At 46.5% G+C, this 25,758-nt stretch overlaps 1 protein-coding gene across 1 annotated transcript; it reads right to left on the bottom strand.

Annotated features, from left to right (window-relative positions):
* Positions 1-5,087: 5,087 nt before the first annotated feature.
* On the bottom strand, positions 5,088-24,902 carry RNF122 (ring finger protein 122). The gene is made up of 6 exons (XM_004383393.2): positions 24,581-24,902; positions 18,973-19,129; positions 8,840-8,885; positions 8,457-8,498; positions 7,290-7,372; positions 5,088-7,020 (listed from the first exon to the last, which is right to left on the bottom strand). Exons 1-6 carry the CDS (start codon positions 24,603-24,605, stop codon positions 6,906-6,908), a joined length of 468 nt encoding a protein of 155 aa, XP_004383450.1. The 5' UTR covers positions 24,606-24,902; the 3' UTR covers positions 5,088-6,905.
* Positions 24,903-25,758: the final 856 nt, after the last annotated feature.

A 25,758-nucleotide genomic window follows, 5' to 3' on the forward strand; every position in this document is an offset into this window, starting at 1 on the left:
AAAGAGACGAAAAGCGGAAATAGCGTTCCGTGTTTGTTTGCAGCAAGCTGTTAAAGAGGCAGCGTGCACCCCCAGCAGCAAGGGTGGCATCGCCAAGTTCCTTCCCTGGGGGAACTATACTCAGCATCTCAGCATCAAGCTGCATAGCCTGGAACTGTGTCTGTGAGCATCCGTCCCTGGGCTCCATTTACTTTGTGCATTCATTAGCAAGATGTGTCGTAAGATGTCAGAAAAGCCTAAGAGAGCTTATAAGGGTGTTACGCTTAGCGGAATATTGTAAGTAATTAAGCGTTTCTATCGTGGTGAACGAAAAAAAGACATTGTGTGTGAGTTGAACTTGGTATGATTTGGTAGGTTATTTTGGGGGCCTAAGAACTCTCAAAAATGTTTCCCATATGAATTAATGATAATTGCTTCTTCGCTTTATGCCGTTTCAGCTTACGAAAGGTTTCATAGGAACGCTCTACTTTCTGATATCAGAGAATCAAAGGGGTTTGATCTGTGTAGCAGTCTGAGACCCGTGAATATCCATGGGGACAGAAAGTATTCCAGACAGGGTATAGATTTTCTATTACCTGAAAAGGTTGATGGCTCAGGGTCAAAGGCATTTTAAAGGGAAAAAGACAATATATTTCTAGAATGTCTGGGTATGTGACTGAGATTCATGCTTACAACCTAATATTGAAGACCCATGACCACTAAGTTGCTTGCTTTTTGATCTTTTTTTCCCTCCAGATTAAAATACTCCGATTTCTTCCTTATATGATTTTTTACCGTTTATGTTTTTCTGCAGACGTTAAAATCTGCATAAAATAATCCGATGGAGATTTGGTGGAAACTGAGTAAGACACAGAAGGCAAATTCCTGGCTCATTACAGTCAGCTATTGCAATATCGATTGGTTTTGATTCATTATGGCTTCTGCCCAACTTGGCGTCCACTGTATTTTCCACATCAGTTTCTCTCACATGTAAGCAAACCACTTCTTCCTTTATTTGGGTTTGGGTTTATTGACCTTCGCCACATTGCATCATTTCTTTAATGAGTTCATCTTTTTGAGAATATCAACCGTCTTGGTGCAGTGGTTAAGAGCTTGGCTGCTAACCAAATGTCAGCAGTTCCGCTCCACCAGCCGCTCCTTGGAAACCCTATGGGGCAGTTCTCCTCTGTCCTGTAGGGTTGCTACGAGTGGGAATTGACTCAATGGCAATGGGTTCTTGAGACTTACTGGACATATCTAATATTAAACATTTAGAAACTCAGAGCTGGCTCCTGTGGGAGCTTATACCCTCATTTGGGTGTAAACCCTTAGTAATTTGTGTGTCTTTTGAACCATTCATGACAGTCAAGGCCAATAAGGAGGGTTCTGCAACGGTTTTGGTGCTGTCAACAGTCTTAGAGAATAGGCTGGGATGAAGAATAATAGGGTAAAGAAACGAAATGGAGGGAAGGAAAGGGAGAGCAGAAAAGGGATTAAAAAAATATATGCTGATGTGTAACACCAGCGGAGAGGTGCTAAAGGCTGCCAAGTGCTCAGGAGCCATCAGAAACATTTTCTTGTGCCTCCTGGTGCTGCTAAAGGGAGCCCTGGTGGTGTGGGTTAAGCACTTGGCTGCTAAACGAGAGGTCAGTGGTTCGAACCTACCAGCCCCTCCACGGGAGAAAAACGTGGCAGTCTGCTTCTGTAAAGATTAAACCAAACCAAACCCATTGTTGTTGATACCGACTCCTCGGGACACTATAGGACAGAGTAGAACCGCCCCATAGGGTTTCCAAGGCTGTACTTTTGACAGGGGCAGATCACCAAGTCTTTTTTTCCACAAAGCGGCTGGTGGGTTTGAACCACCAACCTTTTGGTTATCAAGTGATTGCTTAACCATGTTGCCACCAGGGCTCCCTCCTCCTGTAAAGATTCCAGCCTTGGAAACCCCATTAGGCAATTGTACCCTCTCCTATAGAGTTGCTATGAGTGGGAACCCACTCAATGCCGAAGGGTTTTCTGGTGCTGTACTGAAGTTTCCCCTTCATCTCTAGAGCACGTGCCCTGGTTTGCTGTTGAGGCTGTCACAGAGGGACAGAATCAGGACCATGCCAAATGCATGGCATTGGTCATAGCTGTCCACAGTCAGCCACTTTATGAGTGAAGGAATTAAATGGGTAGGTTGTGTTTTTTTTAATAGGATCAATCAGTAGGAAACCAATGCTGTTGATTTTCTGGGGCGTAGTAAATGGCTCGATTTCTTTCCATGAGTGGCAATGTTGTACCAGTCCCACATTACTGGCTGTCATTTTGTCCTTCTTGTCTTCCATTTCATCACATGGGACAGACCTTCTGACTCTGTGAATATGACTTCAACAAAAGATTCACCTGTGAGTGAGTGACATGGTCAGGGGCACCCAAGATGTTACTCAGATGTCACCCAGAGAGACAAAGGAGAGCGGCAGAATGAAAGGCAGAGGTAAGGTCTTACTTAGCATAGGGGAAAACATGGCAACATGGGGAGTATAAGAGCCTAGTGAGAACGAGAAGGCCCTGGGGGAGGGGTGAGCTGTGAGTGGGGATGGAATTGTTGATGGGAGAGAAGGGCCAACAGAAGAGCCCAATTCCTCAAGGTACCCATTGTTCCAAAATATCGAATTCAGTGATTTTCAAATTCTGCCCAGTAGGAGTTCTGAATCTTATCCCCTCTTCAATTATCCATTGCATAATTTCATATATGGGATTCCACATAACATTTCTTTAAAAAATAATCCACTGTGGCGTTAAAAGAAAAAATTCTTGGTCATATATAATGACAAGCACACAAATCACTGGACAATTACCTGGGGCTTTTGCATTCCATGATTCCATTAACCAGGAGCTGGTAGCACCTGCTACTTTCTTGCTTATCATTATGGAGCTCAATCTGCTTTTGAAGCTATGTGGGGCCAAGAAGCCAGACCTGAATTTAACCAAACTCAAACCAAACCCATTGCCATCAAGTCGATTCCAACTCATGGTGACCCTGTAGGACAGAGTAGAACTGCCGCATAGGGTTTCTAAGGCTGTGAATCTTTATGGAAGCAGACTGCCACATCTTTCTCCCATGGAGTGGCTGGTGGGTTTGAACCGCCAGCCTTTTGATTAGCAGCTAAGTGCTTAACCACTGCAGCACCAGGGCTCCTCGGCCCTGAAGTTAAGACCCCCACAATCTGGATTTGTGCCTTGTCTCTAATGCTTATTATCTGTGTAATTACTGGTAAGCCATTTAGCATTTCTCAACATTGTTTTCCTAATCCATAACTCAGAGGGGTCTACAGAGAAGGGAAAGCGAAATGTGTTTTGTGAAAGAACATAGTGGTGGGTATCTTTTGATTGACCGAATGGGTGTTTGTTGGCCAACAGGTAATTTCATCACAGAAGCTGGGAGCCTGCCAATGAATGACTGTCACTAGCTTCCTTCAGTTGGGTACACATTTTTTCCTTCAGTAACGAGAACAGTGCTAAACACGCTGTAGTTGCCCATATTTTGTGTACAGAGGAGAAAATAGTCGGCTTAGCTTTCTAATAGTTCCCCAGATTTTTTTTTCTTAAAAAGCCCTATCTAAAGAAATTTCAGGAGTCTCCAGGTTGTGCAGTTATTGCACTCAGCTGCTAACCAAAAGGTTGGTGGTTTGAGTCCACCCAGAGGTGCCTCAGCAGAGAGGCCCGACAGTCTACTTCCTAAATATCAACCACTGGAAACCCTATGGATCACAGTTCTACTCTGACACACATGGGGCTGCCATGGGTCAGAATCCACCAGATGGCAACTGGTACTGGTAAAGAAATTTCAGGATTCTTACTATATCAAATCCTAGGTTCCTGGCGCCATGCAGGACTAATCTCATTACCTCCCCACCCCTCCAGCTTGTCCCCACATCAACTTCATACTAAGTTGTTTGAACTCTCCGGTACCCAACAAGCTGTTTAATACTTCAGTGCCTTTGCCTATCCCATATTACTCTCTCTCAGCACTCAGCTCAGCTATTATCTTCCCTCTGGCCCCCTTGCTCTCACTTCCACAGCAGTTGAGCTGAGTCCTCCTCTGTTGCAGAAGCTTGCTCACTCAAAATACTTGGTTTCCCAAAGCAAGAACTGTCATCTTCTAGTGCCTGGCACACAGAGAGGCACCCTAAAAACGTTAAACTGAGTAGGAGGACCACACTGTTAACTGAACTTGGGATGAATGATTGTTTAACTTGCGCTCAGCGGCGGCAGATCCATCTCTGACAAGCTAAAAATACCAAGTGTTCCCTTCTCTGTACTCCCTGGCAGTTTAACCTAGCTACACTGAAGCCCTGAAAAGAACACAAGGCATTTCAACCCTGTCATTCAGACCTCAGGACATTGATACTCAAATGTGTGACCACAGACATTTTAGGGCCAATATTTTAATCAGAATTATGTCAACACTGATGAATTTTCCTTAAGAGGCAGGGGAGGTGGTGAGGCATCTGGTGCTGAAGCCAGCCTCGCAGATGATGTGTTTACCCCACCTCGTCCCAGCAATGCATCCCCATGAGGCCACAGCACAGATAGAGGTTAGGTTCTTTATTTTTCAGGGAATGCATTTTACTCCCCACTAAAGCAAGCTGGCAGTGCTGGAGGAAGCAGCAGCATCTGCAGTGAAAAAGAAAGCAGGCCCCGTAGGGTTGGCAGCACCCAGGGGTGGGGTCTTTGAGGAGCAGGAGCTACTCAGAAGCCAGCAGCCAAGGCAGCGTGAGGGGGAAGGAGGCAGCAAGAACAGGATGAGTTGGAAAAGGCATTCCAGCGAGACAGGTGTTGATGACTTCACTGGAGCTGTCAGATGCCCCAGCTGCACTCAGGGGCTGTCCAGCATGAGCTCCAACTGTGCCATTAGCCTCCATGACACTACTGTGGGTATGGGAAGGCATCACACTCCCAGGACCTGCTTCTCTGGGTGCATAGGCACCTCTCCCACCTATCTGTGACCCAGTTACTCAGCAAAGGCTTCTCCTGTGCACAGCACCCAGAGCTTGCTCCCTGGATTGCTGCTGGTACTGCTGTGTCACCAAGCAGTGGACAACCACCACCCAGTTGCTCCATGCTCATGAAATGGCCCAAGGCAATTGTTCCCAACACCTTCCATCCATTTTGCATAGCCAATATTCATTCTGCACCCCATTGTGACATTGACAGAGCAAAGCTGGAGGGCACAGGTGCAAGATCCGAATGCAGCCGGGGGCATTAACAATGCAGCGTCTGCTCTTCTAGACATGGCATAGGAAGCCAGGTTTGCGGCGTCGGTGGTTGTCCAATGTTGTGTGCCGTCAAGTCGATTCTGACTCATAGCCACCCTGTAGGACAGGGTAGAACTGCCCCACAGGGTTTCCTAGGCTGTAATCTTCAAGAGCAGATCACCAGGTCTTTTCTCCTGCAGAGCCGCTGGTGGGTTCGAACTGCTGCTCTTTCAGTTAGCAGCCGAGCACTTAACCATTGTGCCACCAGGGCTCCAGTCAGCTAGTAGGTAAGAAAAAAGTGGAGTAAGGGAAGAGACCAAGCTCCCGTGGTGACAGCCTGGACCTTTTTAGTGGTGTTAAGGGTACTAACAATTGCTTGAATTACAAGTGCTAGTCTATTAATTTCATGTCTTAGTCAAACCAAATGTGGTTGAGACATCAACTTTCTTTAAAAAAAAATGAGCCTGGCTTAGTCAGGCCTGATATACCTTGGTGTCAGTCCTAACCTATGATGTACAGGCACTGGTCGGATATCAGTTTTTTCTTTGGAAGGACCAGGAGCATTTCTGTGTATGTATGTTTGTTTTGGATGTAGGGCAGTGAGAAGCGGCAGATAGAGAACTTTCCCCGCTACTGGCAGAAAAGACCCAACAGGCGCAGGCCACAACCACAGGCAAAAGGAGGTTAGAGAAACTTGTTATTAAATTTAATTTTCTTTAAATACATACCCCTTTTCCCATCCTCACCCACTCTGGAGAGGAACAGAAAACCCCCCACCCCCCTTTTATTCTGGGGATTCCATGTATAAAGCCTGAGATGGTGTGGATGACATATAAAAATACTATTTACAAAGGGGAAGGAGGTTGCTGTTCTTACCTTAGCTGTCAGACACCCTCATCCCCAGGCCCCTTCTGCTTCTTTAGGGAAAAAACCCTGGGAATTGATCTGAGTGTAAAACAAGCCCCTGCTTCAGAGGGGCACTCAAACCCCAGCGTGTAATCGGAAGCTCTGAGAGTAACCGAGAAGAGAGAGATAGGGTAGCACCTCAGATGCTAGCCGGGGGGCGGGGTTTGCCCCCTATTACCCTGCAGTTAGCTGGCCAGCCTTTGCTTCAACAGGTCTCATGTAAACATTGACTTTTTCCCTTCATATGTCCCTGCTCTTCCCTACTTTACACAGAGCCTCCCTCGCCTCCACTGGAGGCATATGGTTCCTTGATCTTTCCTTCCTTCCCTCCCAACCTTCCTTTGGAAAGAGTGAGAAGAGGAGGGGAAGTTGCAGGTGGGGTAGAGCCCATGTCATCCCTTTTTCTAGAAAAGGCTGGCTTGTCCTCCTAAGGAGAACCTAGAAAGGGAGTGCTCCAAGTTCTTGGCCAGAGAGGGGCATATTTCTTTCCCTAGAGCAAGGACAAGGCAGGTAGATAGTCCAGTACCATGATGCAGTGGTCTTGATAGGTGATACCATTGGTACTGAGTAGCAGGGAAGGTGGCTTCAGGAGGCAGAAAGGTGGGGCAAGTCTGGGACTGCTGTCACCCTATGGCAAAGACCAGCCCTACACCATCCTCCCCTTCAAGGTGAGCATGATCATCACCATCCAACTGTCTTGTTCACTGTAGCTGTGCAAAGGGACCAGGCATCCACAAGGCAAGAGGTCTTCTCCAGGTCTTGGTGTAGAGGCAGCAGTCACACTAGCTCATCCAATAGGATCCCAATGCTCTGAGTGGCCTCTGAGGGACCAGCAATGGGCTTGTTACACATAGGGCAGACACAGCGTACTTCTAGCCACTTCACCAGACACCTGTGGGCAAAAAAGACTCATTATTCTCTAAGATGATACACCTCGCTATGCTCTACCTGTCTCTCGTCCTTAGGGCCCAGCTGCTTCTCTATCCCTTCCTCAATCTAAACCCTCTGCTTGCTTGGTGAGCCCAGACTAGACAGGATTTAGGGCATCACTGGCAAAGGGGTAGATGGGAGCTGGTAGGAACTGGGAGGTACTAGGAGATGCTCTTTGCTTATTTCTCTTTCAAAAGGCACCCTCAACACACATCTCCAGTGGATACTTACTTGCGGTGAAAGGCATGTTGGCATGGGAGCATACCTAGCTCGTCCTTCCCCTTGAAGTCTTCCAGACAGACTGCACAGGTCTGCTGTGGAGAGAAAGGAGGAACTGTAAGAGGAGATCAGAGGGAGAACCTTACTCACCCATCCTGAATATCTATGATCTCATCCCTGTTTGAGAAAATTAAGTTGTATGTAGCCCAGTCTCTTCTCTCAGCCAGAGAAGACTTACATTTCCATCATCACAGAAAGTTCCATTGGACAGTGCTGCTCCAAAAGAATGGTTTTTAATCCCTGGCAGCCTAGTACATTTGGTCAGGGGGCACTTAGCAATAACTGGGGGTAAGGATGGGGGAGGGATGGTGTATGTGGTCAGTTACATTCTTTAAATCCAGCTTACTTCCCTATATGTTAATCCCCTAATTTTACCTTAACCACTGTTCTAGAAGAAGATTTACTTGAAACATCTAAACTTTTGAGATGTAATAGCAAACATCAAAAGAGGAGTGGAATGAGGCCATGTCTAGGCAGTCTCAGGATTAGTGATACCTGTGATCCTCCCGTCTCCCAGACAACCACAAGCACAGTCTGTGTTAGCATAGGTGTGTCTGTGGTTATGGAAGGATGCCCTGGGGAATGAGTTAAGTGACCTCAGAGGCATGGATGGGAACGGAATAGGAAATGGCTTGTTCCTTAAAGAGTCAGAGTTGAGGGGACCTAAGGAATGAGGACTGTGTAAGGGGATGACAGGGAAGTAGGGAAAAACGTAGGAATGCCTCCACTAGTCAGAGTCACAATCTGTTTGGACAGGGTATAAGGCCTTTATTTTCTTTAGTGAAAAATCAGGACATGGGGTCTGAAACCTGTGTCTTCCATGGAGTGGTGTAATCATTCCCCCGCTTAAGGATTATGCACAGCGGGACCACTGTGGCCGCCTGTCCATACTTCTGCAAGCCCATTTAGGGTCCCTTTGTTTTCTGCCTGTGCCAGTTGCAGAGATAATGAATTCCATATATTGATTACCTGCTGGGATGAGTCCCTTTTATTTAGCTAAAGGAGATATGAAGGCAGGGGCTGAAAAGTTTCCTGAAAGCACTCAGACCAAGAGCTGGAGAAAGGTGCCATTTGCATTACCTGCTGGGGACCTCCCGCATGCTGCCCTAGGACACTCACCCCGTATAATTGTAACTTCTTGACATCACCTTTAAGCACCACCTGGGAAGCCAAGGGAGAAAAGAGGAGGCATGATGTCCGGAGAAACCAGCCACAGGAGCTAGAGGTCTCAAAAAGGCTAGGGTAGAACCAGCTCATGAAGGAGCCCCCGGCCCCTCCAAGGGAAGCCTCCTCCCTCTCTGTGAAGGGGAGGGTTTGGGGCACTGCCTGGGGCAAGCCAGACTCAAAGATAGGAAATGGAGGAGTTTGCCTAAGGGAGGGCCAGAGAGGGGGCCAAGGGGAATCCCAGGCCAGAGCAGTTTAACTTGCTCTCCTCCCCTCTCCCTATCAAGGCAAGTAGTAGAGACAGAAAGCTGGGAAAAGGGAAAGCTTTGGCACTTTACCTCCTTATATCCGTATCGCTCACTCTGTGCCTGGTTCCGGAGTTTGCTGAGGGAGACAGAAAAAAGCAAGAGAGCACGTTACTACACCTTTGCATAAACCCAGCGATATCAAAGTAAGAGAGGCTGGCTGACTGCTTGGGCATTCTTTGGTGGGGTGGGGTTGTCCCATAGACACCATGGGATAGGGTTGAACTTAGCAGGTCACTCAGTTGATTAATGACTAAGAATTTCTCCAGGCTCAGTAGTCTCAGACTTTCCTGCCAGGTCCCACAGACAGGAGGTATCTCTAGCAGAGCACCCTGCATAGTTCGTTCACTCTCCCTGCCCTTTCCCAGCAGATGAATTCCTTCAGGCATCCAAACTATATAGATAAACATGTGCTTACTGAGTATACAGAAGATGTTGTTATTGTGTATTGAGTCGATTCTGACTCATAGCAGACCCTATAGGATAGAGTAGAACTGCCCCATTGGGTTTCTTAGGCTGTAATCTTTAAACAGGGGCAGATCACCAGGTCTTTTCTCCTGTGGAGCAGCTGGTGGGTTCAAACAGCCGACTTTTTGGTTAGCAGTTGAGCATTTAACCATTGCACCACCAGGGCTCCATACAGAAGGAGTTAAAAGTTCTTAAACGGGATATTTCCATTAAGACAGGGTAGCAGGACAATAGTCTCTGTTGACCACGGGGAATTTTCCACCTAGAGAATACAGTGTTCTGGAATCAAGGCACACTCTTCCCTTCACACTGCAAGATAACACACAGGGTCCCTTCTTTGTTTTCCTCTTCAGCTCTTGGCCTGCATAAGGCTTTAACTCTGAACAGCCAAAATACAGCATGTGGTTACTAACAGCAAGACCATAACAGTTATTGAGTATGTGCTACGCATCAATCTCTATACTACCACATTCATAATGTTTTCATTGAATCCAAACAATCTTAAGATGGAGGTGATTGCTTTCTTTTTTCTTTCTAAATTTTATTTATTTTGCGGTTGTTGAGAATATACATAGCAAAACATACACCAATTCAACAGTTTCTACATGTACCATTTAGTGACATTGATTACATTCTTCAAGTTGTGCAGCCGTTCTCACCTTCCTTTTCCGAGTTGTTCCTCCCCCGTTCACATACACTCACTGCCCTCTAAGATTCCTATCTAATCTTTCAAGTTGCTGTTGTCAATTTTATCCCAGGTATATAGTTCTTAAAAGAGCATAATGCTTAAAGCAGACATTGTTTACTAGGTAAGCTAAACTATTGTTTCATTTTAAGAAGACTTCAGGGGATATTTTTGGTTTAAGCTTTAAAGATTAGCTCAGGGCAATAGTTTTAGGGGTTCATCCAGCCGCCATGGCTCTAGAAAGTCTGGAGTCCATGAGAATTTGAAATTCTGTTCTGCATTTTCCCCCTTTTGATGAGGATTCTTCTATGGAATCTTTGATCAAAATGTTCAGTGATGGTAGCCAGGCACCATCCAGTTCTTCTGGTCTCATGGCAAAGGAGGCAGTTGTTCATGGAGGCAATTAGCCACACATTTCATTTCCTCCTCTTATTCCTGACTCTCTTTCTTCCTCTGTTGCTTTAGGTGAATAGAAACCAATTGTTGAGGCTTGGATGGCTGCTTGCAAGCTTTTAAGACCCCAGGCATTATGCAACAGAACTAGGAGGTAGAAAAGAACCACTAAACATGTTATTAGGCCAATAACTGGGATGTCCCATGAAACCATGACCCTAAACCTCCAAACCAAGGAATGAAATCCCATGAGGTGTTTGTACATAAACAGCCTCAGCAGCTACTCTTTTTTTTTTGGAGGAGGGGGGATCATTGTGGTAAATATATCACACAACTTTTGCCAATGCAACTTTTTACAGGTGTTCAACTTATTGTCAGCAATTACAATCATCGGCTGTACAATCCTACACGTAATCATTGTGAGTTTTCCATCACCATTAACCCCCCATTTTCCCCTCCCTCCCACCCCTGGTAGCCACTGATAAACTTTGGTCTCTATATATTTGCCTTTTCTTGTCTGTTTATATACGTAAGGTCATACAATATTTGTCATTTTGTGATTGGACTATTTCGCTCAGCATGATGTCTTTAAGCTCCATCCGTACTATAGCATGCATGAAGACTTCATTTCTCCTGTTAGCTGAGTACCACATTTTGTACCACATTTTGTTTATCCATTTATTCATCTACTGATGGGCATTTAAATTGTTTACACCTTTTGGGTATTGTGAATAGTGTTGCAATGAACATAGGTGTACATGTCTCTGTTTGAGTCTCTGCTTTCAAGTCTTTTGGGTATATACCTAGGAGTGGAATTACTAGGTCATATGGTAGTTCTATTTTTAGGTTTTTGAGGAACTGCCACACTGTTTTCCACAATGGCTGTACCATTTTGCATTCCCACCAGCAATGGATAAGTGTTCCAATTTCCCCACATCCTCACCAACATTTGTTATGTTCTGTTTTTTTTTTTTTTAATCTTAGCCATCCTAGTGGGAGTGAAATGGTATCTCATTGTGGTTTTGATTTGCATCTCTCTGATGACTAATGATGCTGAGCATCTTTTCATGTGTTTGGTGGCCATTTGAATGTCCTCTTGGGTGAAATGTCTATTCAAGTCCTTTGCCCATTTTATGATTGGGCTATTTGTCTTTTGTTATTAAGTTGTTGAAGTTTTATATATATTTTGGTTATTGGACTCTTGTTGGATATATGGTTTTGGAAGACATTCTCCCAGTTGGTAGCTTGTCTTTTCACTTTTTTTGTAAAGTCTTTTGATGAACAAAAGTTTTTAATTTTTATGAGGTCCCATTTATTTTGTCTTTTGCTGTTGGTGCTTTTGTTATTATATTAAATAATCCATTGTTAAAAGCTAAGCTTGACAGCATTGTCCCTGCTTGTCCTTCATCCATTTTGAGTTTGTTTTTGTGTATGGTGTGAAGCATGTATCCTGTTTTCATTTTTCTACATGTGGAAATCCAATTTTCCCAGCACCATTTACTGAAGAGACTCTTTCTCCCCATCGAATGGACTTAGCACCCATGTCAAAAATCTGTTGACCATAGATGTGTGCGTTTAATTCTGGACTCTCAATTCTATACCATTGGTCTATCTGTCTATTGTTATACCAGTTCCAGGATGTTTTGATTACTGTAGCTGTATAGTATGTTTTAAAATCAGGAAGTGTGAATCCTCCTACTTTGTTCTTTTCTTTCAACACTGGTTTAGCTATTTGGGGCCTCTTGCTGTTCCATAAAGTTGAGGATTAGTTTTCCTATGTCTGTAAAGAAGGCTCTAGGAATTTTGATTGGGATTGTGTTGAATCTATACATCGCTTTGGGTAGTATTGACATCTTAACAATATTAAGTCTTCCAATCCATGAACATGAAACGTCTTTCCATTTATTCAGGTCTTCTTTAATCTCTTGCAGAAGTATTTTATAATTTTCATTGTATAAATCCTTTACGCCTCAGGTTAGATTTAATTCTATGAGTCAGAATCTACTCAATGGCAACAGGTATTTACTCTCTTAGATGCGATTGTAAATGGAAATGGTTCCTAATTTCTTTTTCAGGTTTCTCATTGCTGGTGTATAGAAACCCAACTGATATTTGTTTGTTGACCTTGCACTCTACAACTTTGCTAAATTCCTCTATTAGCTCTGGAAGTTTTCTTGTGGATTCTTCGGAATTTTCTATATATAGCATCATATCATCTGCAAATAGAGACAATTTTACTTCTTTTCCAATCTGGATACTTTTGTATTTCTTTTTCTTATTCCTCGGGCTAGCACTTCTAATACAATATTGAATAGAAGTGGTGAGAGCAGACACTCTTGTCTTATTCCCAATTTCAAGGTGGAAGCTCTAAGCTTTCTCCGTTAAGTATAATGTTGGCTGTTGGCTTTTCATATATGCCCTGAATCATATTGAGGAATTTCCCTTCTATTCCAATCTTCTTCAGAGTTTTCATCAAGAAGGGGTGTTGGATTTCATCAAATGCTTTCTCTGCATCCATAGAGATGATCATGTGGTTCTTTTCCTTTGTTCTATTGATGTGGTGTATTGTGTTGATTGATTTTCTAATGTTGAATCATCCCTGCATTCCTGGAATAAATCACACGTGGTCATGGTGTATGACTTTGTTAATATATTGTTGGATTCAGTTCTATAGTATTTTGTTGAGGATTTCTGCATCTGTATTCATAAGCGGTATTGGCTTGTAGTTTTCTTTTCTTGTGGTGTCTTTGTCTGGTTTGGTGATTTCCTTTTTATAGACGAGCAAAATGAAGCCCAGAAGTATCTTGCCCAAACTTCACAGAGCTAGTTGGCAGCAGAGTCCAGATTTGACTCAGTCCATCTGATGACAGATCCTGTGTTCTTGACCGCACAATATGGCCGGCTCCACCAATTTGTTTACAGCTTTCCTCAGCTACATAGTTCTGAGAATATAATCTGATCTTGGGAAATACCCCACTTTTTATCAAGTCTACAACTCTGAGTGGCTTCGTATTCAAATAGTTAGGACCATAATTATGCATTGAGTTTTTGCTGTTTTATGTCCAGTGGGGGAAGATTTCAATCCAAAATTTGCAGGTAGCTTATATGGCCTCCTATACATGGGCTATAATAGGTCCCCAGTGGCACAAACTGTTTGGGCTCAAATACTAACTGAAAGGTTGGCAGTTTGCACCCACCCAGCAGTGCTGTGGAAGAAAGGCCTGGCGATCTGCTTACATAAAAAGATTACATTCAAGAAAACCCTATGGAGAGCAATTAGGGTCACATAACAATGTATGTATAAATTTTTATATGAGAGACTAACTTGAATTGTAAACTTTTACTTAAAGTACAACAATAAAATTAAAAAAAAAAGAAAGAAAGAAAACCCTACAAAGCAATTCTACTCTGTTTAACACCTGGGGTCACTATGAGTCAGAATTAACCTGACAACAACTTTTTTTTTTAATACACATGGGCTGTAATAGGAATCCAGATGGTGCTTTCTCTTCCACTTATTTCTACCATAGGCTGGAGTTACTAGAAGAAATCAGCAGAAATCCACCAAGTGAGAACAGGTGTTGGCAACTGTGGCCTGAGGGTCAAATCCAGCTCACTGCCTATTTTTGTAGGGCCCATAAGACTGATTTTTATTTTTAAATGGTTGAAGAAAAGAAGAAGAATAGCATTTCATGACACGTGAAAATTGTATGAAATTCAAACTCGAGTGTCCATAAAATTTAATGGAACACAACCATGCTCCTTCATTTACGTATTGCCTATGGCTGCCTTCTCAACCTAACAGTAGAGTTAAACAGCTGTGATAGAGGCTGTATGTCTTGCAAAGCCTGCAATATTTATGATCTGGCAAAAGACCATTGACCTGAGTTAGAGGCAAAGAACCTCAAACATGGAAAGCCCCAATCAAGGCAGGTGAGGTAAGATGCTCCATAGACAAAACCAAAGACACAGAAACTGCTGCCAAAGCCAAGTGGTGGAAGAGGCAGAAGGTGCAGGCAGAGCCCAAGCCCAAAGCCCAGTCCAGGGAGCAGAGCAGGCTGCCGGCCACCTCAGTCGTCCCTGTTAGGAAGTCAGGAGACCTGGCAAGGTACTATGTTCTGGAGCCTCTCAAGAACTCTAGTCCAAGTGGACTCCTGCCATGGGATTGGGGGCTGGGCGCCACATCTGGCTGTCTTGGCTGGGGTAGCACATGATATGCTGCACGTGCACGCCTGCCCCCAACCCCTTCTCTCCTCTAGATCCTTCCCGCTCATTTGACGGCTGGGCGAAAAACCTGATCAGTGCTCCCACTGTCCTTCATCCCTAACTTTGCAGAGAACTTTTTGGTCCAAGAAAGGTGTATATAAACATGTATTTTATCTCATCCCCTTGCCCCAGCCTCCAAATGAGAGGGGCAGGGCAAGATGCACCCAGTGCCTAAATGAGCAACTGTTATCCACCTAACACTGAGTTAGGCTGGGGATGGAAGAGAGCGTTCTTGTTGTCAGAGCTCACGGCCACCTTCTGAGGGAGAAAGACACCTTCACTCTATTACGAGGTACGTCCAGAGCATATAAGAAAGCGGTGAAGAGTCACTTTTCAACTCTGTCTGGGAGAACTAGGGAATGTCCCACATCTCTTTGGAGCCTCAATTGCCTCATTCGCAACATAGCTGTAATTACATGCTTGCCTTTCTGCTTGCTGTAACCACTGCCTAGGTAGGGTTCACTCTTCCCCGACCCTCATGCCTCTTATCTGCTAGGCTCCCCCTTGAATGGTCTTACCCAAGAATCCTCCAGAAGCCTTGATTCTCACAGCCCAGGACTCAGAACAGGGAAGGGATTCAGAGCTGCACCTCCAGCGTGCATATAGATTCCCAGCTCAGGGAGATAGAGATTGTGATGAAAACAGGGCCAAAATGGTTACAAGGGAAACAGAGCAAAAAGCAAAGACCACGGGCCCTCCAGCTGGGGAGGCAGTGCCAGCAACTTGGGACAGGTGGCCTTCTCAGCTGTTGGATGAGCAAAGCAACTAAAAATACCCTGATTTCAATGAGACCATTTCTAGCCAGTGCCAGGGGGCTCTGCCTTGTCTCTTTTCCCTTTTGAAACAAACAATGCAGCAGATCCTGAAAATAATCGTTCCTTTCCTGCCGATTCCTACTTCACCGTCCCCTCCATCCTGTGTAGGGCAGAGGTCCACTCTGAGAAAAGGGGAAAGAATGAGTGAGGGGCAGCTGGGAGCGGAGGCTGGCTTTGGCGATGAGCTCACCAGGTCGGGAGCAGTGGTCATGGGCCAATTTTGGCTGAAGAGGAAACTGAGAAGCAGGGAGAGGAAGTGGCTTCTGTGCTTGTGTATCTTTCTATATATAGTCACACACAGGCTGTCATATACCAGCGGGTCTCTGGAACCCAGCAACTCCAGGGTCAATGGCTATAGAACATAGAGGGCAGGGTGTTGAACGAGCAGATTACTGCAGAAGGGACAGGTGGTGCTGGACACTGCCTCATTAGGGGTAGCTTTTGGGATCATGTGGTTACTGGTCTGTTCTTTTACTCCTGCCAGAGAGAAATATTAAATCAGCAATGCACAGCTCCCCAACCTGCTCTTCTTCAGAACCCCAATCCCCAACTGGAAGGGGTGGCCATAAATGCCACAGTTGCTTCCCTACCTCCCATTCAAGGAGTAAGAATCACAGAAGCCAACCACATGGAAGGTACTTGAAAGATGGAGTGTTACCGGGTTAGCCCACCTCTGTTTCCCTTGCTCTGTTGGATCTGGAGCATGTTCTTAACTGTCTGAGCGTGAATCTCCTGATCTATAAAGCGGACTAATACCTAAATTAGACAGTCGTTTTGAGGATTAAATGAGCTAACTGTTTTTGCAAAATGTTGACCACAATGCCTGGTACGCAGAACGCATTTGGTAAAAAGTAGCTAAAAACCTAAGGTCATACCTATTAGTGGCAGAATTAGGAAATGAACCCTGGTTACCTGCTTCCTGGACCAGAGTGATCTCCTCTAAATTTTGTTCTCTTGGCCACCTTTAAAGTTTGGCATGTGTGTGCCTGTGTGTGGGTAGCCGGGGGACACCAAACAGTTGGTTTTTACAGACTCCGCCAAGCCTCATCGTAAATAAATCTTTGGTATGTCTTCACCTTCAGTCTCCGGGGAATTGCATGAATTGTTTGATTGAGGGGAGGGGGGAGGGGGAGGGGCGGGAAGACGGAAGAGTTTGAGAAAGAAAACTCAGTTCTAGGGAAGGGGGTTGGGGTAGTGGGTGGAGGGAGATTGAACCAGAAATCGACCCTCACCTCCACTAAATAAACCCGTTGCTGTCGAGTCGATTCCAATTCATAGCGACCCTATAGGACGAGTAGAACTGCCCCATAGGGTTTCTAACGAGTGGCTGGTGGATTCTAACTGCCGACCTTTTGGTTAGCAGCCTGAGCTCTTAACCACTGCACCACCAGGGCCCAATCCACTAAATAGTTAGATGCAAATTTCAGACTCAACTGTGCAGGAGGAAAAACAAACCACAATCTTCTGCACAGACATGTAAGTGGAAAATTCCAGTCCTACTGACTGGTTTGAAAAGTTCTGAGGGAGACGAGGTCAAAGGTAGCTGGCCTAGGAGCACCGGAGCAGTGCCCAGGTGCACTTCCACTTCTCACAAGGAACTCTTCCAGCCTTGGAGGAGATGGACAAGTGCAAGCCTTCCCTTTAGCCTCCTTATATCTAAAGCACTCAAAGCCAGCCGGTCAGTAGGGAGCCCGGGACTACTCAGTAGGGAGGCTGGGCTACTTTCCCTTATTTGTTGCAAATTCTTAGATGGTTTGATCAGACTCTGGTCTAGACTCCAGCTGATGTATACTCTGTGGCTCTCAGCCAGGCATTTGGAAGGGAGGGAGTCATCTTCATAGTGGCTCTGGGGACTTTTGAAGTGTGGAATCACCTTGCAGAAAGCAATTTGGTTCTTTTGAGCCCGACCAACACCTGAGGCCAATGAGTGAGGGCTGACCAGACCAAGAGGGACCAACTAGGGGCCAGATGCTAACTCAGTCTCATGAGGCATGATGTAATCTATGTGATGAGGCCTATAAGAGCCCTGAGCCCTGAGGCTCAGAGGGGGCTTCCTGGTTGGTGACTATTCAGGGAGAGGAAAGTGTGCCCCTCAACTGGACATGAAAGCTCTGTGCTGCGATCCTTCCGAGACCTCACCATACGTCTCTTTATTTGTATCCTTTTTGGTTGTCGTAAAGCTGTAGCTGTGAGTATGAAGTACTCTCTGTTACGTCTGTGAGTCATTCTCTGAATGAATTAACGAACCCACTGGGACAGTGAGAGCCAGTAGGGACTGGTGTCTGCCTATTTGCCAGTCTGAAAGAAGGTGTCTTTCTAACTTGTGAGCTCTGACCCAGCCCTGGGTACCTGGGGTCGGGGAGAGTGAGCTGTGTTGGTAGCTGGTGGGAGGATGGAGAAGTGGGAAGGTGAGAACTGGATCCATATCCGGTTTTTGAGAACTGGATTCATGCTGATCCTTACTACACTGTTAGCAGCGAAAATAGGGTATGCCCACTGTGCCTCTTGCTTAGTGCTGGACTACTAGCATATTCTAATGGCCAAGGATGTTTAACACTCCTTGGCTGTACAGGAGCAAAAAAACTCGCTGCCATCGAGTCGATTCCAACTCATAGCGACCCTGTAGGACAGAGTAGAATGGCCCCATAAGGCTTCCAAGGCTATAAATCTTTACAGAAGCAGACTGCCACATCGTTCTCTCATGGAGCGGCTGGTGGGTTTGAACCGCCAACCTTTTGGTTAGCAGCCGAGTACTTTAACCACGGCACCACCAGGGCTCCTCTCACGTACAGGCCAATCTCATATCATGAAGAACTGCCAACACCAGAAGCACTCCCCAGTAGGAAACACTATTTTGATTTCTATTCTAACTACCAGTCATACCCAAAATTTTCTGTAGAAAACCACCATCAGTTCCCATGTCCTTCAACAGGAGGTGAAGAAACAGTCTCTGGAGTTTGGCTAGCCCTGCCAACCTCAAATCCTTGCCTGGACCTCTAAGCAATTAAGAGTAAGTACCATTTTAACTTTTTGTCACTCTGAAAAAATAACTCCCGAGGCAGGATAAACAAGCTGCTCTCCAGACATCAGTTTGCTAATATTAGCACTGGGAGGGTTGACAACAGGATTTCCCCAGAGGGCAAAAGAACATGCCACTGGTGTAAGTGATGCCCACTCTTCTGTCCCTGGACACCCAGCGGGTCTGAGTGGGAAGGAGTGAAAGGCAGTTAAGTGACCACCAACTGTGTTACAACGAGCCTCTGTCAGACAGGATGTTCTAGGCAACTTTAGGATAACTGGCCAACAGGCAGGCTACAGCTCCGCACATGGTGAACTTACATGTTCTGGGACAACTTGATAGGCTGATGTAAATAGAAACACCAGGCCTCAGGGGCCCAGAGAAGGGCAGGCTAAGCCATGTCCTCAAAGCAGCAGCCCCAGTAGTAATGAAGTGAGTAACTCTACTGTGGGAGCCTCGCTTGACTTGCCCTCCCCCTGGCTTTTTCCTCCCACCCCAGATCAGGCAGCAAGGCACCTACCTGATAAAATAGCAGCAGAAGATGAGGCTGAGCATGAAGACAAAGATGCCTGTGCCAAAGATGACCATGTAGATGTTGAGGGGAAGGTCTTGGAAGCTGATGGGTGGCATCGAGCAGGACTTGTTGGTGCTAACCAGTCCCAGGCCGCAGAAACACCCTGCAAAGGGGGAGGAAAAAATATTAGTTGGAATTTAGCACTGGGGCTGATGCTACTCTTGGTTAGCAAGGATGGAGAGATACGCGGCAGAATCTCTGTTTCTTGTCTCTGATTCAATGACTCTGGATTTATATCTAACTTCAACACTTACTAGCTATGTGATCTTGGGTAAGTCATCTAACCAGTCTGTGAAATGGGCTAGTACACAAAGCACTCAGAACAGCACCTCCGTCTAGGGGATCGTAGATTCAGGCAATGGGCAGGCAATGGAAAACTCGATTCCAGAGAAGACCATACACAGCAGCAGAATGAAGAGGCTTAGTTGAGAAAACCTGTATTTGATTTCCAATTCTGCCTCTCCCTAGCTAGCTATGTGATCTTTAAGAAGTTACTTCTCTAAGCTTGACATTGTCATATGAAAATGAGGAAAATATGTAAAGAAAACAAAAATCAATGGTGTAAGAACTAGGCTTTGTAAATTGAAAGGTCATTTGTCATTACGGCAGCTGCTCCAGAATACAGGTGGTGGGTGCCGCGATTAGAATAGCGTTCCACGAGGTGGCAGAGGAGGTGCTCCAGCTTACCTTCCTGGTCACCTTTCCCCTTTCTACTCAAAGCTTCACCATCCAGTCCCACAGCAGCAGTGGCCTCCCCTGGGAGCTTGTTAGAAATGCAGAACCTCAGGCCCACCCAGACTAACTACATCAGACTCTGTATTTTGGCAAGATGCCCAGGCGATTCCTATGCACATTCAGTATGAGAAGCCTTGGCTACCCAATGGCTAATTCCCGTTCTTCCATGATTCGGGGATAAATCCCGACTGGTCTGCCATGCATGGTGGTCACCTTCCCCTTGCCTGTGTTTGGTGTTGAGGTGAGGTGGGTATGTGACCACGTTCTGGCCAAGGAAACACGAGAGGTTTGCTGGGAAAGGGAAGGCTCTGGAAAAGGAAAGCATTTCTTGCTCTTAAGACAAATGAGTTTTGTCACGTCTTCCTGAAATGCCTGGAATGGGGGCAGCCGACTTGTGGCAGCCCAGTCTCAAGCCTCCGACTGAGAATGGCAGAAAAGAAAAAGGAAAGGGGCTTGGAGTCCTTGACTTTGGCAGCTGAGTTGCCAAATTAACTAACCCTGGAGCCGCTCTATCCTGGAATTTCTGGCTCTGAGAGTTAGTAACTTGTATGTAATGTTTAACCATAAGGAAACACGCACACACAAAACAGTAATAAGCCAGCTGAGTGTGTTTTGTGTTTTTTCTTTTCTTCTGCTTGCAGGCAAAAATAACGTAGTGATTTAAAAGATAAGCATAAAAATTCTTGGGTTTGAGAAAGTGAGACCATAAAAACTAGAATTTGCCATGTACCTGCTGCTACATTTCTAGCACATTCCCATAATTCTAATTTAATCCTTTTAATGCCACAGTAAAATGTTACTTTCTCCACAAATGGGAAAAAAAGATTCAGTAAATAACTTGCCCACTGGCAAACAGCTAAGAAGGTCTGGCTCCAAGGGCTTCTCAGTAACTGGGCCCTCAGCATGGCTTCTAGACATTTTCTAGACATCTGAGTTAGGAGCCAGGACTCATTAATATACCCATTAACAGAACCACGTCATAGTTACCAATGTTACCATAACTCAGGAGGAGGCTGGCTTGAAATATTGGAAGTCATCCTGGATGCTGCACATCTTGTCTTCATTCTGTATACCTGAGTTGGTGAGCATGTAATGAGACCTCCTTCAAACTTTTGTTAGATTTCATGCCTAATTCTATTGCCATGTCCCTATTCCAAACACATTACTCACCACAGTCTCCTACCTAATAAATGTCATCCCTGTTTCTAGTCTGGCAGTTCTCTAATTGAGCTCACATGCCTGACACATCCTCCCAGTAAGTTTTTATTGTGTAGTTCTCAAACTCATAAATGATCTCATGTCCTCTTAACCATTCTCGCAACTTCACCTGAATTCTCCACCACCGCCCTCTGTGGCCCAGTCTACTCACTATTTGCTGGCCAACCTTGTCCTCCCCTGTCTCCATACCTTTCTTAATGCAGCTTTCCCTTCCAGAAGTTCACCAAGCCTGGTCTTTGATACTCCAGAGACCCTCTCTTCCTTGAATTCTATAGTGCTCCCGGTTCTGACACTTGGTACTCAGTAATTATCTTACATTGCCCAACTGTTTCTAGCATCAACTTAATTAAACTCAAACATGCTGTAAGCGTTGGTTATACACCAAATACCACGATAGACACTTAAGATGAAAGCACAGAAGGATGATCAGATGATCTGACAATCTAGGGAAGAAGACAGACACAAAGATTTTCACCACACAAAGTGGGTGCCACAGGAGAGGTGTGTCTGTAATCCTGAAAACACAGATGGTGACACTGAGTGTATATGATCCTTCTAACCAGCTGGAACACCCCTGGGTCTGAGGACAGCAACTTGGCCCTTTTTTGTATATTCTCCAGGGCCTAGCCTAGTGTTTGGCACTATATTTGCAATAATTAGTTAATAGATAAATTAAAAAAGGTAAATTTGACAAAAAGCTTGAGTTCTCACAATTGCTCATGTAATATCGTACCTTCTTTATGGGTTACTATTTCCGTATAAAGTCTTTTCCTAAGCTTCCCGTTATTTTCGTTCTGTTTCTGCCCTATTTTCTCAAAACAACCTGGTACTCTTGGCAAAAGTTCCCACTTCAAAGTAAGGAGACTGACGATTGGGAACACTGCCCGGAAACTGCCTTCTGCTAATGGACCACCAGTCAACCAACAAGTATTGTTGAGGGCTTGCTTGCTTTATGCACCGACCTAGACATTGTGGGGAACAAAATGGGAAACAACCAGTTCTTGTCCTGAAGGATTTTTTGATGAAGTTGAAAAAAAGAAATAAGTAGGCAGTAAACTCTGAGTGCCCAATGAGAAGCCCCTTGCTTCTTAGGCTCCAGCAGGGGTGAGAAAGAAAGTAGTTCATACCTCCCCTACTCAAACATTTGCTTTCTACAGAAGCCAAAGATCAATTTTCCATGAAGCAGCATGGTGGATGGCTAGAGAGGGACAACCTTCAGTCCACTCTGGAGTAGGATCTCGGGTTCTCCCTTCCAGGGAGCTATCCTCAACGCCAACGAGTCCTTCCTTCCCAGCAGGCTAATGTCCCCACCTCCTGCCTCAGCAATATGTGATGCAATACAAGGACAGTCTAACCCATATACACCTTGGCCTTTCCACACACCATTTTATGAACTGGACTTAGGGTCCCAAAGATCCTCATTTGGGTTCCTGTTATAGGAACAAGCAGAGTGGTGGCAGCGGCTGCCGCAGATGCTATGTGCGTATTCTCTGCAGACACTCTGTCCCCAACAGTCCTCTGATCCGTCCATCTCTATCTCCATCTTATCCAGTCTACTAGGCTTCTCCTGGGGCCCCAAGGAGTCCCTGAGTGGTGCAAACGATTAATGTACTCAGCTACTAACTAAAAGGTTGGAAGTTTGACACCCAAAGGCACCTCGGAAGAAAGGCCTGGCGACCTACTTTTGAAAAATCAGCCATTGAAACCCGTATGGAGCACAGTTCGACTCTGACACACATAGAGTCACCATGAGTCAGACTCTGCTCAACAGCAACTGGTTTCTGGGGCTCCAGGAGTGAGTTCGCCAGCTTGGGACTGCATGATAGAGAGGTGGGTAGGAAGAGTTTCATAGCCAAGAGGATAGGGACCATTTGCTTGTATAACTTATTAAAAAGAAAGAAACAAAAAAGAGTAGTTTTTCGTCTAACACTTATAAGGACAGCGAGTGCTCGCCCCAGGAAAAGAGGGGCTCCTGATATTTTCCACAAAGGGGTGAAAGGGACTGCTTCCTCACTGGAGTCAAAGAACAAGAGCTCTATCACTTTAAGAAGTGGAAAGAAAGGAGCAAGTCCAGGGTGAGTCTAAAAACCTCACTCCTGTGAGGGAAATGCCCAGAAAAAGCCAGGGCGGTGTAACCGACGGCGTGGGTTCTTCTCCCACAGCCTCTGTTCCATTGTCTCCGCCGACCTATGAAAGCCTGGACGTCAGAATGTCTCATCTCAGCGCGGAGGCTGGGAGCGGGAATGACGTCAACAGAAGGGCTGGCCAAGGAAGACCAGTGGATCTGGGAACAGCCTCTCCTACCCCGCCAACGGGAATTCTTCCCAGATGCTGGGATGCACCCGTCCTCCTCAACCCCCGCTCCCCCCCATAACACGCCCCCTCTCCCGTAACACCCGCCTATCACACACAGCTTGGTTCATTTTCAGGAAATTAGATCCGACTAACCAAAGGAGGAAGAGGGGGATGGGGGACACTCATACGCATGCTGCCCAAACCCAGCCTTAAAACAAAAGCCTCTCGAAATATAATTAATCCAAGATCGGGCAGGAGTCCGTTCTCGCGAATGGATTTTTTTTTTCCTGACTAATCAGTCAGCCGTACTCAGAGATAACGGCAGCTAGTTTATTCTTGGTTTTTTGTTTTTTTTTTGTTTTTTGGTTGTTCCTTCCCCAGAAACCCTCCAAGCTTCTGAACAACCCGGTCAAGACCCTAGTACCATTGGAAGGTATTGGGTTTCAGGCTTTTGAACTGACTCGCTCAGAAAGACCCTCCTCTCAGGTAACTTGGCTCAGGACATCAGACCCGGAGCCCAATCCGTATCACCTGAACCGCCAAAAAGCCTCCGGTGAGATGAACTCAGCAGCAGCATCCAGGCAAGGTGTCAGGAGGGGCGGCCACCACCAAAGCTCGGGGGTAGGCCCCGCAGTCTGGCCTGAGAGCTGCAGAGCACAGCTCCCGCCGGGCCAGGACGCCAGCCCCGCACCTCCAGGATGGCCGGGCGCCCACATATCCGCAAGGCTTTATCAATTCAATAAAGCGACACTCTTTAAATCAGGCGTCTGCCATGGGCACAAAAGTCACCCTAGCAGCCCGTGGGAAGCCAACACAGACAAGCAGAGAGGAAGCCGCCCCCGCGCCCCGTCCCGCACGCTGCATTGTATACATATTTAAAATAGCCTGCAAAGTTTCAGGCTGCGGAACTTGAGCTCCCTCTAGGAGATCCCGGTCCGAGCGCGGATTGCATTCTCCTCCGACCACCACAACAAAGAACGGAGTTGGAGCGCACAAAGGCAGGCGAAGGGGAGACCAGAGCGAAGCAGCCACACAAAGGCCGCGAAGCCCTCGGCTCCCTCGCCCCCGGCCCGCCACCTGCTCAGAAACGCTACAAGCCTTCCCAGCCCGGCAGTCACCGCCGGATGTTTCCAACGCCGCGCTCCGCGGAGCAGAGTTGAGCGCGGGGAGGCTTGCTTGCTCGCCCGTCGCATTTCGTGGGAAACTTAGCTCGAGAGGGTGAACGAGCCCTCCGTCCCATCTTCAACCTTGCGCCCCCTCCGTGTCTCGGGCCAGCCCCGCGTTCGCTCCCCGCCCGGGGACTCACCGTTACACCACTGGAATGGGTGCATCAATGAGCTCTCGACTGGCTTCCTCGGGCGAACGAACCAAGGTGGCGGGGGGCGCTGGAGGGGTCGCTGCAGCCCGCGGCAACCGCCTTTCTTGGAAGTGCAACTCCCTGCGAAGTGAGGGGTTTTTCAGTACCGGTTTTCAGAGCAACAAAGGAAACAAACAGAAAGTCGCCGGGAGCGCAGCACTTCGGAAGAAACGAGCGCGCAAACCCCGGGGCTGGGGGATGGCGAGCGGGATGCGGCGTGGTGGGGGTGCCCAGCGGCTGAAGCTCTTGGCCCACACAGGGAACAAGCCTTAGCTGGAGGGCCACGGTACTGGGGTGAGGAGGCAGGGACTCTGAAAGTGACACTCGACTGTTCACACCCCCGCCTTTGACTCCCCACCCGAGAAACCCCGCCCCTGCCGTCACCCGCCTGCTGGCCAATGGGAACCTTCCTCCTGCCCACCCCCCGGCCCTTATTTGAAGCCCCGTCCCCTTCCGGGGAGGGAGGGCTGCCGCCTGCCCCTTCCACCCTTCCAGACCCGGGAAAACTCGTGTCTGCAGAGCCGCGCGCCGCGCCCAGCGCTGCCTGGAGGGAGGACGCGAGGCCGGCCTCCTCCGCCCCTGACTTGGAGGAAAAGGAGCAATTAGTGCGCCACGTTGTTTTCCGCCACTAGATCGGTTACTGTTTAGTATTTCTACAGCTTTTGGAGGAGCCAGTTCTGGGGAGTGGTTACACTTCTGTTCCGCCAGCCGAGAACCTGGGCCAGGTGGCGGCTGGCAGGTTCCTGCGCTCACTGCAAAAGGGGGAACTGAAGCAAAGGGGTAAAGCAGATGAGTTACAAAGTGAAATGGGGGGGGGGTTGAAGTGTCATCTCACTTTTGATGGGATTATCATCTCATTTTTGACCAGCGCCACATTTTGCAAACTAGGAACTAAAGCCTGAAGCGTAAGGTAGATGACTTGTCAGGGTTTCACGCCTCTTGAGTAGCAGAATCAAAACCAGAAGCGACAATGTCAATACCTGGAGGGCAGGTATCTTTAACATCTAGCACCGCGCAGGTGTTGAATAAATAGTAGTAGAAGGAAAGATGGCATCTCTTCATGACGTTACATTCTTTCTTTCCGTCTTTTTGTTCTTGCCTTTCTGTCTTTCCTTCAGAAAGTATTG

Source organism: Trichechus manatus, unplaced genomic scaffold (assembly GCF_000243295.1).
Source record: "Trichechus manatus latirostris isolate Lorelei unplaced genomic scaffold, TriManLat1.0 scaffold00109, whole genome shotgun sequence".
NCBI lineage: Eukaryota > Metazoa > Chordata > Mammalia > Sirenia > Trichechidae > Trichechus > Trichechus manatus.

What these genes read in the sequence shown, in the direction of transcription:
- RNF122 (XM_004383393.2), bottom strand. Translation starts at nt 24,605, where the DNA reads ATGCACCCATTCCAGTGGTGTAACG. An exon ending in CCCATTCCAGTGGTGTAACG is followed by an intron (nt 19,130 to 24,580) that starts GTGAGTCCCCGG and finishes CCCCCTTTGCAG; the next exon opens with GGTGTTTCTGCGGCCTGGGA. An exon ending in TTCTGCTGCTATTTTATCAG is followed by an intron (nt 8,886 to 18,972) that starts GTAGGTGCCTTG and finishes TGTCTCCCTCAG; the next exon opens with CAAACTCCGGAACCAGGCAC.